This window comes from Nomascus leucogenys, chromosome 14, assembly GCF_006542625.1.
Source record: "Nomascus leucogenys isolate Asia chromosome 14, Asia_NLE_v1, whole genome shotgun sequence".
NCBI classification, from domain to species: Eukaryota; Metazoa; Chordata; class Mammalia; order Primates; family Hylobatidae; genus Nomascus; species Nomascus leucogenys.
Window position 1 is genome coordinate 84,750,456 of NC_044394.1, and position 13,494 is coordinate 84,763,949.

At 64.3% G+C, this 13,494-nt stretch overlaps 3 protein-coding genes across 6 annotated transcripts in view; 1 reads left to right on the forward strand and 2 right to left on the reverse strand.

The window, feature by feature from the left end:
* The first annotated feature begins 67 nt into the window (after window positions 1-67).
* Window positions 68-4,246, forward strand: CENPX (centromere protein X). 4 transcript variants are annotated; one of them, XM_030828045.1, is made up of 5 exons: window positions 68-161; window positions 3,051-3,102; window positions 3,254-3,307; window positions 3,568-3,641; window positions 3,730-4,246. In XM_030828045.1, the coding sequence occupies exons 1-5, from the start codon at window positions 126-128 to the stop codon at window positions 3,742-3,744; spliced, it is 231 nt and encodes a 76-aa protein (XP_030683905.1). In that variant the 5' UTR covers window positions 68-125; the 3' UTR covers window positions 3,745-4,246. The 4 variants fall into 4 exon arrangements, with proteins under 4 accessions (XP_030683905.1, XP_030683906.1, XP_030683907.1 ...); XM_030828044.1 differs by having other exon boundaries at window positions 69-161; window positions 3,568-3,656; XM_030828046.1 differs by lacking the exon at window positions 3,254-3,307 and having other exon boundaries at window positions 3,568-3,656.
* A 1,299-nt stretch (window positions 4,247-5,545) lies between these two features.
* LOC100596365 (ASPSCR1 tether for SLC2A4, UBX domain containing) overlaps window positions 5,546-13,494 on the reverse strand; it is a 39,954-nt gene continuing 32,005 nt past the window's right edge. The window contains exons 9-16 of the mRNA XM_030827626.1: window positions 13,239-13,320; window positions 12,082-12,148; window positions 11,356-11,418; window positions 10,681-10,733; window positions 6,426-6,477; window positions 6,084-6,153; window positions 5,840-6,012; window positions 5,546-5,643 (exon numbers count right to left, since the gene is read on the reverse strand). Coding sequence (XP_030683486.1) covers window positions 5,630-5,643; window positions 5,840-6,012; window positions 6,084-6,153; window positions 6,426-6,477; window positions 10,681-10,733; window positions 11,356-11,418; window positions 12,082-12,148; window positions 13,239-13,320 — 574 coding nt within the window. The 3' untranslated portion in view covers window positions 5,546-5,629. The remainder of the gene's footprint in view (window positions 5,644-5,839; window positions 6,013-6,083; window positions 6,154-6,425; window positions 6,478-10,680; window positions 10,734-11,355; window positions 11,419-12,081; window positions 12,149-13,238; window positions 13,321-13,494) is intronic.
* LOC115838314 lies at window positions 6,487-10,665 on the reverse strand. The gene is given in 2 exon segments (XM_030827627.1): window positions 6,487-7,818; window positions 7,820-10,665. Coding segments are annotated over 2 exon segments (1,218 nt in total). The 5' UTR covers window positions 8,612-10,665; the 3' UTR covers window positions 6,487-7,392.

Consider the following 13,494-nt stretch of genomic DNA (forward strand, 5'->3'; position numbering starts at 1 on the left):
CTCGAGAGAAGGCGCTTCAGACTCATTGGCTAGGGGCGCGGGGCGGGGCTCCGGGGGCGCGCTCCGGTCTCATTGGCTGGAGGCGCGGGGCGGGGTTCCCGTGGGCGCGCGTTGAGGCTGCGGTCATGGAGGGAGCCGGAGCTGGAGCCGGCTTCCGGAAGGTGAGAGCCGGCGGGCAGGGGCTAGGCAGGCGCGGACGCTCCGTCCCGACCCCACGCGTGACACCGTGAGGGCCAGACGCTAGCCCCCGCGCCGCCCCCTGTGCCTTTGAGGTTGGGCCCGTTTTCAGACTCCATCTCCGGCCGGGCCGCGCGCCCCTCGCCCTCCTGGGCGGGGGTCTCGCAGCTGGTAGGAGGGCGCGTGGGGCAGCCGGGGCTGCGGGAAGGTGGAGAGGGTCTGCAGAAACAGGCAGGGGTGGGCGTCGTCACGGTGGAGTCCAAGCCGGCGAAGAGAGACGAGGAGCTGGGCCGCCGCTCTGCGCCCTGAGACTGGGGTCTCCTGTTAAGGGGAGATCAGGCCCCAGGACGGGGACAGTGAGATCGTCCAGCCCGAGGAGCCGGCAGGACCTACCCCAGCCGCCAGGCACAGTGGTTTCCCTTTTGTTTGCTCCCGGGTGGGCGCCAGCACTGGACTAGGAACGCGTGGTTTCTTCGGTGCTCCACGTTACACACACTTGACATGGATTAACCCTACCTGCCAGTGGAGAAACTGAGGCACGGGGGCGTTAAGTGACTCAGCAGGGCTAGGGTCAGACCTAGGCCGTCTGAGCCAGGATCCGCCCAGGCTGGAGGGCGTGCCCTGCTCTTCCCTGCTCCTGGAAGTGGAGCTCTCTGGGGGTGCCATGTGCAGAGGACCCCATCGGTGCAGGCAGAGTGGTTTCTGAGCCTTTCTTTCTACTGCTCTACCTGAAGGTTGGGGCACCGAGCTTGCTCGATGTCAGCAGGGCCTCGTGGGCTTCTGTGGCCTGGGAAGGGAGGGTCTCAGCCTGCTGTGAACCCATCCTGGAGGGAGGACTTCAGCCCTGTAGAAGCAGCGAGAATTCTTTGTTTCTCCTGTATCAGGCCCTTCTTTATCACCCAAGGCACTGGGGTGGGGCGGGGGGGGGATCGGTGTGGGGAACTCTGGTGATGGAGTTGCTGAAGATTCTTGCCAGAATTCAGAAAGAGAAAGTCACTGAGGCTTGGGCCACCTCACTGGGTGGTTGTGAGAACACCAGGTTAAAGTAGCCGAAAGGCCACTGCCAGAGAGGGGGCACTGGGTACACACCCCAGGAGGTCATGTGTTTTATCAAGCCCACCCGACAACTAGAGGCCCGAGGGCTCTGGCCAGAGCTGGAGTTGTGGTCATTGCAGAGAATGAGCGTGAGGACAACGGGGAGTGGGGGGCCTGTAGCCCTGGCGTGGCGCCCACATGTCATGGGGCAAAGCTGGCTGTGTCCTAGGCCCCCCCACAACCACCCCAGTGCTGGGCCTGCCTTCCAAGGCCACTGCCGATGTACGGGGAAGCCCCTTGGATTGTCGAGGCAGCCCTGGCATCCGCCACTCTCTGGCGTGGTCTTTCTTCCAAGGCCTGGGGCAACAGTGTTGGGGGTCCCAGAGCAGGTGGGGAGATAGTTCCTTCTCTACCTTTTCTGGTGCCTTTCTGGTACTGCTAGTGGTAAGCAGCTGGAAGGACTAGCAGGTGGCACTGAGCTCATGCGGGTGGTGACTAGGACCCTGGTTAGGGGACAGCAAGGGCTCAGGATGAGCCGGGATGCTGGACCCTGCTGCCCGCTGCTGGGGAACATTTTTCACCATCCGCATCTCGGCTTCACCCGTCCATGCTCTGCTTGTCACCTGCTGGACTGCTCTGGGTGAGGTGCTGTGACCTCCCTGTGGCCGATGCTGGTGGCCTGGCTGGTCCTTCACCCACCTGCCCTTTTAGTGCCTGTTTCTGGGCTCCTGGGTGCCCACTGCCCCCGCCCCCAGTCCTGGACGCTCCGTGCTGGCTTTCCCAGCCGCTATGGGCCGGTGCCTGGCCTGGGCCACCTCACTGAGTCTCGTGGCTCCACCAGCCACCCAGGGCTGCCCTTCCGAGTCTCAGCCTCCACCACTGCAGTTGCCACCCGCCACTCCTTGTGGACAGCTTCTGTGTTCACACACAGTGCATCCCAAACTGATCTCCTGTGTCCTGGCTCCAAAATACACTTGCCCACAGCCCCCCATCTCCTCAGAGCAGTGCCGTCCTTCTGGGGTCTTGGCGTAGACTCCTCCCTGGTCCCCGTCCTCCGTCCGTCGGAAAGGCAGAAAGGCCCTGGCCCTGCAGCCCCCTCCCTTCCCCCACCCCGGGAATGGCAGCCAGAGTGGTCCTTTCCAACACCAGTGCTGCTTTCCACAAAAAACCTAGAGAAGACTCCCAGTTTCCTGCCACGGAGACATGGAGAGCTGATCAGGCCCTGGGCCCTCAGCGTCTGGCCCACCCCTCACTCCAGCCTGCAGACCACGCTGGCGCAGCCCAGCTCTGCGCTCCCAGGACACCAGCACCTTCTGCAGGATCATGAGCACCAGGGCAAGACTGGCGAAGTTGACCCAGAACAGAGCTGGCACGAGGAAGGCCTTACTGGTGGCACTTCCCCAGGCCAGCCCACCTGGGGAGCAGCCACCTCCAGCCTCCAGACCCAACCCGGGCTCTGCCTTCCCTGCCTCCCCACGAGGAGAGCAGAGCCATGGCCCTCTGCTGGGGATGGGAGTGCAAGATTAGGCCGGACTCGACAAGGCCTTTCTCCACTCTCTCTCCCTGGAGCCCCAGCAGCAGGGCCTGCTCCCACGTCTGCGACCACTCACGCTGCAGGAGGCTCCCTGCACAGAGCCCTGGCGCCCCCTAGTGGAGCTGCCCACACATCTGCTTCAGATGCCACCCGAAGCACTACCTTGTCCCCTGCCCTGGGAGAGGCCCAAGCACAGAGGGCGTCTCCAGCCAGAAGTCACAGCCCCTGTCACCAGAATGGTCACCACCCTGGGGGGTTCGGGGGGGAGGGTGGGGCCTGGCGCTGACACCCCCCTCCCCTCTAGGAGCTGGTGAGCAGGCTGCTGCAACTGCACTTCAAGGATGACAAGACCAAAGGTGCGGGTGGGAGGTGGGTCCCTGTATCTGGCCTCCGGGACCCTTTCCCACAACTCTGCAGGGCCAAGGCCTCAGGAGGGCGGGGGTGCGTCTGGAGCACCCAGCCAGAGCGGTGGGTGAGGGTCCCACATAACCTCCCCCTGCCTTGCAGTGAGCGGGGATGCGCTGCAGCTTGTGGTGGAGTTGCTGAAGGTCTTCGTTGTGGGTGAGCCCAGGGCCCACGCTCCCTCCGGGCACAGCATCCCGAATTCCTTTTGCGTTTTTCCAGCGGGAAAACGACATGTTTTCCCGTTTCCCACGAGGGCCTACACTTGGGTCTCCTGAGCCTGTTTGTCAGGTGCTGTGGCCTGGTTCTGGGGGCTGCCCGTGGGTGTGGGCAGGGGCACCGGCCCAGGTTGAGGCCCTCACTGGGCTCGGGTTTAAGATCCCCCCAGCATCCCCCACCTCTCGCATTTCTCACCGCAGAAGCAGCAGTCCGCGGGGTGCGGCAGGCCCAGGCAGAAGACGCGCTCCGTGTGGATGTGGACCAGCTGGAGAAGGTGCTTCCGCAGCTGGTGCGTGAGCGTGGGTCAGGGCGCAAGTGAGGGTGCCCGGCTGGCTGGCCCTAAGTGCTTCTCTCCCCGACAGCTCCTGGACTTCTAGGGATCTCAGCCGTGGCTGAGGCCACCCCCAGAGGAGCCCCTGGTCCATAGAAGCAGGCCTTGTGTTTCCAGCGGCCTCTGCTAACAGGCAGGGAAGGACCTGAGGGATTTGGAGTTGATTCAAACAAGATCCCTGGGAGTCTCCGGCCTGTGCAGAAAGGGCAGGACTGCAGTGCACTGCCGCCCTTGGAGTGTCCAGTGGGGACACTGGTGTGGCAAGGGGCAGCACCTAGGGAGTCCCTGCCTCCCCTCCCTGGGGCAATAGTGTGCGTGCCACCCGGGGTCCTACAGGCAGGTGCTGGGAAAGGCCCGGCCAGCAGGTAGCCTGTGTGTTTGACAAACAGCGGCTGGCAGCGCTGCCTCCTGCCCACATTCCTGCCACCCAACATCAAAGCTGGCGTGTGACCTTTCCACCCATGCGATATTCCCCTTGGAAGATGCTTCCCCAGGCTATAAATTTGTTCTCACAAAGCAACATCAATAAATCAAAACTGTCTCTCCCAGCTTGGCCTTCTTGCCATTAATCACCAAAGTCAAACTGCTTCAAAGCCGCACTCCCCGTGTGCGCCCTTCCACTCCTGGTAAGAAAGCAAAACGCCAGGAGAACGCGCTAACAAACAGCATGTGTGCGAGTGCCTCGGCCCCGCCCCCAGGCGCTGTGGAACCCGGACCATGTACATGTGGCCGCCTGCCTGGAAAATGTTACTCGTACCCCAGGGGTTGGGGCAGCCACGGGGGCTGCCACCAGTGGGCAGTGGCTTCCAGGAATGTTCCTGTGGCTGCAGGCAGTGGCCACAGGCAGGACCAGGATGCACAGGGTGAGAGGGACGCTGGCCCAAGGGCCTCCCCCTTTTCTCCGACACCGGTCCCAAGCAGTGCCATGGAGGTGCAGGTCGGCCCCCTCAGGCCACACCCCCTGCCCACCCTTGGAGACACGGGGCTGTGGGGCCTGTCTGGATGCCCCGCCCAGGTCTGGCTGCCCTCTGACTCAGGGGCCTCTGGCATAAGCTCCACTTGTGCCAATGCTTGGGAAGCGGGCAGGGCCTTGGGCCACTTCCCCTCTAGCCCACCTCACTTTCTTGTCAGAGTCCAGGACTGGAAGCACCCCAGGGGCTCTCAGCTGAGCGCCATCCTGGGGCCCCACGCAGGGAGGGGAAGGGGTAGGGAGTCAGGCCCCAGGGTGGGAAGCACAAGAGCTGCCCCGTGGGAACCATCAGAGGCGACCCAGCCTCTCTCCTGCCCTGGTGCCCGAAGACAACTTTGAGGCAAGCCTCTTCATCCTTGATTTAGCCCCACTGGCCCCGGGTAGGCAGGGCTGCTGGGACCCACCCCTTCCCCACCCTGCCCACCTCAGTAGGTCAGTCTGAAAGCCCTGGGAGCCTGTGGAAGTCATCAGACTTGCTGGGGAGGCTGGCTGCAGGGTGGACCAGGGCCAGAACCCAGCACTATAGCCGCTCGGGGGCAGTGGGAGGCCTGAGGCCAGGCCCTGCCCTGCGGATGTGGGGTGACCTACTAGCTCCTCCCCCAGCTCCTGGCCCAGGACTTGGCTCCTGGGTTGCAGGTAATTTCCCCCAAAAGACTTTTCCTCCAGCACTTCTGTTCTCCTTGGAGGAGGGGTAAATAACTGTTAGGTAAAAATGAAGAGGAGACCCACACGGGTTCAGGATGCACACCACGGTCCACCAGGCTCCTCAGGGGCCCACACCATGGTCCACCAGGCTCTCAGGCCTGGACACTGCGGTCCAGCTGAGCCAGGGCAGAGGACGGGGGCCCTTTTCTGGAGGAAGCACGACAGGAAGGCGTTGAGGGACGCACACGTCTTTATTCCTGCTGGCAGGGGAGGTGGTCCTGTGGCTGGCAGAGTGGGCACCTCGGGCTGGCGGCTCTCACCTCTTGCTGGCTGTAGCTCAGACACACCAGGGTGACCACAGGTCCTGGGCTCTCACCACCCGGCCACCCGTCCACCAGCCCGGCTGAAGCACTCGGCCCTGCCGGCCACAGCACCTAGCCCCCCCAGCCCACTGGCCCTTCCACAGCACCCGGCCCCCTGCCCTCCACCCGGCCACAGCACCCCACCTTCCACCCGGCCGCAGTACCCGGCAGCTTCAGCCACTTGGGCACCTTGCCCAGGCTCCTCTTCACGGGCTGGGCCGTCCCTGGGATGGGCTCAGGGGGGACCAGCGCCCCTTCCTCAGCAGCTGGCTCAGACTCAGGTGCAGGGTCAGGGGCTGGCAATGGGGAAGGGGACCCGGCGGCCCTGGACATACACCTGTGGGGAGGCGAAGACACAGAGTGGTGAGTGCTGCCACGGGAGGTGCCCCCAGACCCACCGGCACTCACCTGGCCACCAGCACGTCGGCTGCAGATGGGGAGATGGCATGCTCCAGCAGACCAGGCTCCAGGTAGACACCTGCAGGGAGGCCCAAGCTCACCCTGAGCCTCTGAGGAGGGGCCCACTCACCATCCACCCAGCATCTGCCCATCAGCACTCGACTCTGGGAGGGGGGTGGCCAGCAGGTGGCTGTCGCAGCCCTCTCTCGGGGAGGTGGTTACTGGGGGCCACAGATCTCCCTCTTAGACCCAAAGAAGGCCCCAGACTGAAGGCCCTCCAGGGCAGCTGGCTCTGAGGTCCAGGGACAGGCTGGCCAGACTCCAACACTGGCCCCAACCACCGACACTCACCTGCCGGCTCCTCGGCTCCGAAGTGCACCAGAGCAGCCGGGAAGAGGTTCGCCTGCAGGGAGGGCGGAGGGCTCAGTGGCCAGGTGGGCACCGTGGGCAGAGCACCCCCCTGCTGTGGAGGCAGCCACATCCCAGGGCCAGGCCCCAGCTCCACCCTCAGGCAGGCTCTGCCTGCCCGGCCCTATGAGCCCCTCATCGCCCAGCTTCCTGGCTGACACCAACCCTATCCCTGCAAGCAAGGCCAGGGCGTCCTGGGACCAGCACCCTCCATGGGACCACCCCAAGCCCCAAGCCAGTTGAAGGCTGGGGCCTCGAGGGTCCTCAAGCCATGCAGCCTCACAGTCCTCCCTCCTCTGGCCTCTGTACCCGAGGAAGGTGGGGCCAGGCGTGGCAGGTCCTGGCGGATGCGCCGGGACCATTGTGGAGGGGTGCAGCTGCCAGGCTGGGGTATCCCCCTCCCAGCTCCAGATTCCCCCTCCTGGCTCCAGGCTGCTCAGGGCCACAGGCTGGGGGTGGGGGTGGGGCTGGGGGATGTTAAAAGATTAATAAGAGGAAGCTTCAAAGGCCAGGCCCAGGAACGCTGAAACCTCAGCCTCCAGCCGGGGGCCCAGGGACACAAACAAGGGCCGTGAATGCTTTGAAAACCCAATTGTGCCGCCTGGGATCAAAGCCTTGTGAGGAGAGAAGGGCCTGTGGGGTGGGCAGGGGCTGCCCGAGTGGCCCTGGAGAGGCGCCGGAAGCTCTGGAGCCAGGAAGGGGGCACGGGGAGGACAGCGGCAGGAGCCGCTGTGGTCTCTGCCTCTCACAGATGGAGAGCACGCTCCGCCACCACCAGGCCTCCGAGATTCACAGCCAGGCTGCGGCTGCTCACAGAAGCCCGGGGGACACTGCCCAGAGGCTGCTGTGGGCACAGGAGGCCTGGCCAGCCCCATCTGCATCCCACCTGCTGCCGGGCAAGGGGGCTCCCTCAGAAGCCACCGACGCAGAGAGGCCCCTGGTTTTCATCACAGCCCCCGCAGGCCAGGACCCTCAACCAGCACTGCCCCACGGGACGCGCAGAAAGGGGCAGGCAGGATTCGGGAACGCCAGGAGAGAGAAGTAGGCTTGGCAGCCAGGCCTGGGGCACCTGGGCTCTGTCTGCGCCTCTGTGCAGGGAGCACTGAGCCAGGCAGCCTACCCGGCCTGTCTCCACGTGCTTGTGGCCAGCCTTGACTCGGGAGGGGTCCCCACTGCTCGGACGAGGGGATGGAGAGGAGGGTCGGCAGACTGGGTGGCATGGAGGCTGACCGGTGCTTGGAGAGGCTCGGCCTCTGGATGCACCCCAAAAAAGGAGCCTCCCAGAGTCCACGTCGCCTCCATCTCCCACCGCTGGAAAGGGTGTTCTCTGCCCTGGTTCCCAGGCACCATTTCAGCAAGGGACCCAGGGTGAATGGAGCCACCCCGGTCACCAAGCTGGGGCTAGAAAGGGAAGGTGGGTCACACCATCCCCCCAGCCAGAGCAGGGCCCGGGAAGGGCCTTTGAGGGAGGCGCAGGCTGAGGGGCCTCTCCCCACGAGCACTGTCCCAGAAGGTCTCAGGCTGCCCCTGCCTGGCTCCCTCAGTTGACAGGGAGAAGTGGGGGTGCCCGCCCTGCCCTGACACAGCCTGAGGGCCTGGAGCCAGTCCCTCCCTGGCTGCTGCCCAGGACACTGGGACCCCAAATCCAGCCGCCTCTCTGCTGCCAACCCCTTGCCCCAGTGTTGCCAGGAAGAGCTTCCGAAAGGAGGCGCACGCCAAGCCCCACAGGGCAGCGACTCTGCAGCGGCTGCGTGCACACGCAGCCCAGTGCCCGGCCGCCCCTCCAACCAGAATGGCACCACCCTCTGGGGAACTAAGCCAAGAGAGGAGCCCTTGCAGCCCAAGATGCCCAGGATGGAGGCGGCACCACAGCGCCCGGGAGGGAGGCGCCACCACAGCGCCCGGGAAGAAGGCGGCACCACAGTGCCTGGGCAGGGAGATGGCACCACAGTGCCTGGGAGGGAGGCAGCATCATGGTGTCTGGGAGGGAGGTGGCACCACGGTGCCCAGGAGGGAGAAGGCACCACGGTGCCTGGGCAGGGAGAGATGGGGCGTCCACCCACAGAGCAGGAGTGGGGGCCGCAGGAGCCATCCCGCCTTCTGCAAGACCATTTGTCAAGGAGGAACATTTCAGAGGGTCCAGGTGGGGTAGGGCCTGGTGGGTGGAAGGAAGGGGGCCTGTCAGTCCCAGAGAAGCCCCAGCAGTGGGCGACATGGCAGTGCAGGACGGGGCTGTCCTGGGTGGAAAGGAAGGAGGACAGAACTGGCTAGGGGCGGGTGCCCAGCAGGCACTCAGGCCAGAAGTGCCAGTCACGCCCTGCCAGGTGAGTGGCTTGGGGAGTGGGGAACCAGGCGGCAAGGGTGGCCTGTGTCCTGGCAGAGGGTCCCCGGAGGCAACCTGAGAGCTCCAACAAACGGAGGGTGTTAGGAGCCAGGCTTGCCCCCCCAAAGCCAATGGAAGGAAGCCCAAACAGCAGGGCCTTTGAAGAGATAAGTGAGGTGACCGTGACATCAAAGGTGGGCCTAGCCCAGGGTGACCTTCCTTATGACATGAGGACGTGGACCGCACACAGAGGTGACCGTGCGAGGACACCAGGGCAGTGCCAGCCCCGACGCCCAGGACCAGGAAGCAGGTTTCAGGCAGGGGTGGGGAGCTTTTTTCCCCACAGTGGTGCCCCCACACTGCTCACAATTTCCTGTCCTCACTCCTGGCCGCCTCCTCCCAGCCCTCCCAGAAAACCTGCGCTCTCCTGGGCCAGGGCCACAGACGGCTGCCGGGCTACCTGAGCCCCCACACCCACGCACGCCGTCCCTCTAGGAAGCAGGGGGCCGGCCCCTGGACACTCCCCAGGCAGCACGCAGCCAGAGCAGGGCTCTGCCAGAGACATGAAAGCTGGTGCTTCTGCCCTCACTGCCTGCTTGCCTGCAGGGAGGCAGGCTTCCTTCCCTCAGCCCCGCCAGCTCTCTGACGGCAGGCAGGCAGGCACGTCACCGGGGACACCACCCTGAGAGGCCCGGAGGCTAGAGCCGAGCTGACGGAGGGCAGGAGACAGTGGCTGGTGGGGAAGCCAAGCATCCCCAGAAACGGGGCAGCAGCACCCAGTGCTCTCAGGGGCCTCCCAGTGGGAGGGTGGGCTGCAGGCCTGGGCACTGGTCCTCCTCCATCCCAAGGCATCTTCCAAATTCAATGTTTATCAACTGGCTGGCCAGCAAGGGAGGGGATGGAGACGGAGGAAGGAGGCCCGGAGCTGGCCCGGCAGCTCAGGGGCTGAGAGGGGACTGTCTCACCCTCCCCTGCCTCCGCTGCAGGGGATCCCGCTCAGTCCTGCTCCTGGTCACCCTGGCAGCTGCCAGCCTTCTTGCCCCATCTCAGCAAGTGGCTGAGGCCCCAGGCAGCCAGCAAGCTTCTCACCTCCAACCCAGGCCTCTGCAGAGGGCTGTGGCCACTTAAAAAAAAAAACCGCCTCTGTTGCTAATTAAAATATCTGAAGAGGCTTTGAAGAGGAAACCATTAGGCCAGAGAGCTTCGGAAGGCCCCAGGCAGCTCTCCCACAGGCCAAGGACAGGACATTCATTGCTCCTGGCTCTGGAGGGCGGCCCAGCAGGGCTGGGGACCCGGCACCTTCACCCTGGCCCCACCCTCAGGAGCCCTCAGGGAGGCGGCAGGGACCCACAGAAGCAGCGGACAGCTATGGGCACCGGGGCATTCCTAGCAGGGGCCAGGGGGCCAGCGGGAGAGGCCGGGCAGGGGGAAGGGGCAGGAACACGGGCTTGGCAGCTGAAGCCCAAGGCGGCCGCCTCCAGCTGAGGGCCTGGTCCCTCTGGGGCTCCCCGAGCCCTGCTCCGAGGCCTGCCGGGCCCTTCCTCACCCAGACCCCTGGGCAGGGACTGGTGCCGCCTTGGCCCCAGCACAGCAGCCCAGGGGGGCTGAGACCTCCAAGCGGCCTGAGTTCAGGCAGGCTGCCTAGCAGGCCCTTTCCCACCCGTGGCCAGGCAGGAAGCAGAGGAGGCTGGAAAGCCCTGTCAGAAACAACTTCAGAGGCGCACGGCCCCCTCTGAACCCACCAGCTCTCAAAGGCTTTATTATCCCGCCCCAGCGCCTGCCAGGCCACTCCTTCCTGACCGCAGGCCTCACCCTCTCGTCCTGCCCTCCCTGGAGGGCCCCGCCCCACAGCACCCCAGGGAGGCCTTCAGGTACCTGAAAGAGGGTCCGCGTGTGGTCATCCAGAACTGTTTTTGGAGGGGTGATGACTGAGGAGAGAAGGTGATGACTGTGTTAGGAAGCACCGGGGTCCTCGCTCATGCTCCCGAAAGAAGACAGGCCTGAAGATGGGGGTGACGCCTCAAGTGGGGCAGAAGAGCCCCTCACAAGCATGCCTTATGCCCACACTCCTGCTGCAGAAACCCCAGCTGAGGGCTCGGAAGGGCCGGTGCAGGGCAGGCCCACCTGCAGGGGACACCACCCGTGCAGCCCGGCTCCCCTTGCGGTGGGCAGCCTAACCCTCTGCCACCTAGATGCCCTCCAAGGGAGGCCAGCCGCTCCCTGTCCACCCACCCTTCCCACAGCCCTCGGGCAGGAGTGGCCTGAGCCCCAGGGGTGAGGACCAGGCTGGGGTGCAGCAGGGCTCCAGAGGGGAGCAGGGCGCTGAGACAGAAGGCAGGAAGCCTGGCTCCCACCGCCCGGCTCGGGGAGAAGGGCCCTCCTAGGTCTCCACACAGACACCATGGGCTGCAGGAGGCAGCTGGGCGGGAGGCCACAGATGCTGCTCCTGTGGAGAAGCTGCCACGAGCCCCAGCTGGGAGGGGCGGTGTGCCCACAGCACCAAGGCCCCGAGCACTGGAGGCAGGAGTGGGCTCAGGAGAAAAAACGTACACAGGTAAAACGACAGCTCAGGGTTCCCCAAGTGGCGCCTCACGAAGTCTCGCAAGTCCCCCACTGCAGAAGAGAAAAAGAGCATACAGACAGCTCTTCCACCACGCCAGCCCCGGGCTGCCCCAGCACCACTGCTCCCACCCTCCTGGGCCTTTCCCCGAGAGGTGGGAATTCAGCCCTGTTCCCACACAGCACTCCAGGTGCTCGGCTGGGCCACCGTGCGGGCCACACTTGGGACCCCCGCCCTGCTGGAGAGCACTCCCACTGCCACCTGCTGCCCCGCTGCCTCACCCCCGCCCCAGCCTGAGCGCCTCCCTTTCCCTGGGGGAGGGCCCTGCGACCTTGGGCTGCTGCCGCCCAGCTATCTGGGGTACAGGTCACAAGCCCCTGAATGTCACAGCACCACTACCCTCCTCCCGGGGTATGGTGCCTTCCTCTGGATGCCCCTCTGCCCCACCCATGCCCAGTAGGTGGGCGACGTGAGCACTCAGGACCACGGGCTCCCTGAGCTGGGGCCAGGCACCTGGAGCGAGCGCCCAGCCTGCCTGACACTCTGCGAACTGGGACGCCTCTGCACCCCCAAGGGGACCCCAGCACCCGCACCCAGCCAGTGCCCTGGAGCCCGCAGGCCAGGCAGCTACAGTCCTGTGGCCTGGAAGGAAGGAGCCGGGAGAGGCGCCGTGGGTCCCCGCCCCCCATCCCCGGACACCCCGCTGCGCTGCCTACCTGTCTCGCTGGGGCGGAAGAAGCCCTGTAGGACGTAGCGGTCAGGAAACAGCACCCTCAGAGCCACCTAGGCCAGACAAGTGGAGGGGTTGGAGGGACGGCCGGAACTGCACCAGGGACCAGGTCATGGCCTCCCCACTTGGCCCACGCTGGGCCATGGACACCAGGGCTGGGGCAGGCAGAAGCAGCCACCCCCAGTCAGGGCCTGGGCCTCGACTCCCCTGTGGCAGGCTGGACACGGAGACAGCCAAGTGCCGTGCGTGTGCACAGCAGCCTGTGTTCTAAAACCACATTGACCTGTGTTTAAATGTGCTGTATTTTTTTTTTTTTTTTTTTTTTTTTGAGACGGAGTCTCACTCTGTCACCCGGGCTGGAGAGCAGTGGCGCGATCTTGGCTCACTGCAGGCTCCACCTCCCGGGTTCACGCCATTCTCCTGCCTCAGCCTCCTGAGTAGCTGAGACTACAGGCGTGTGCTACCTCCCCCGACTAATTTTTTGTATTTTTAGTAGAGACGGGGTTTCACCGTGTTAGCCAGGATGGTCTCGATCTCCTGACCTCGTGATCCGCCCGCCTCGGCCTCCCAAAGTGCTGGGATTACAGGCGTGAGCCACTACACCTGGCTCAAATGTGCTGTTTAAAGTTTCATTCAGCCAGGTGCGGTGGCTCACGCCTGTAATCCCAGCACTTTGGGAGGCCGAGGCGGGCAGATCACCTGAGGTCAGGAGTTTGAGACCAGCCTGGCCAACATGGTGAAACCCCATCTCTAGTTAAAAAAAAAAACACAAAAATTAGCTGAGCTAGTGGTAGCGGGCACCTGAAATCCCAGCTACTTGGGAGGCTGAGGCAGGAGAACCGCTTGAACCCGGGAGGCGGAGGTTGCAGTGAGGTGAGATCACACCACCGCACTCCAGCCTGGGCAACAGCAAGGCTCCATCTCAAAAAAATAAAAAATAAAAATAAATAAATTAATTAATTAAAAAAAAAGGCCAGGCACTGTGGCTCACGCCTGTAATCCCAGCACTTTGAGAAGCCAAGGCAGGCGGATCACGAGGTCAGGAAATCGAGACCATCCTGGCTAACACAGTGAAACCCCGTCTCTACTAAAAATACAAAAACAAAATTAGCCAGGCGTGGCGGGCCCCTGTAGTCCGCAGACCTTTGGGTAGCGCTCCAGCTTCTCCTTTATCTGCGCCTCCCTGAAGGCCTTGGTCACCAAGGGGGCTTCTTCCAGGCGCTTCCTGTGGTGAGGAGAAGAAGGAACAGGGCTTCTGGTCAGAATGGGGGCCCCGGCAACAGGCCCCGGGCTCCTCACCTGTACCCGCCAGGGTGGGAGTGGGCTGCTCTCCCCACACAAGGCAGGAAGGTCTGGACGCCCCTCCGTGGGCCCCAACCCTCTGAGGTTCTGTTAAGGG

What these genes read in the sequence shown, in the direction of transcription:
- CENPX (XM_030828044.1), top strand. Translation starts at nt 126, where the DNA reads ATGGAGGGAGCCGGAGCTGGAGCCGGCTTCCGGAAG. An exon ending in CTGGAGCCGGCTTCCGGAAG is followed by an intron (nt 162 to 3,050) that starts GTGAGAGCCGGC and finishes CCTCCCCTCTAG; the next exon opens with GAGCTGGTGAGCAGGCTGCT. An exon ending in CAAGGATGACAAGACCAAAG is followed by an intron (nt 3,103 to 3,253) that starts GTGCGGGTGGGA and finishes CCTGCCTTGCAG; the next exon opens with TGAGCGGGGATGCGCTGCAG.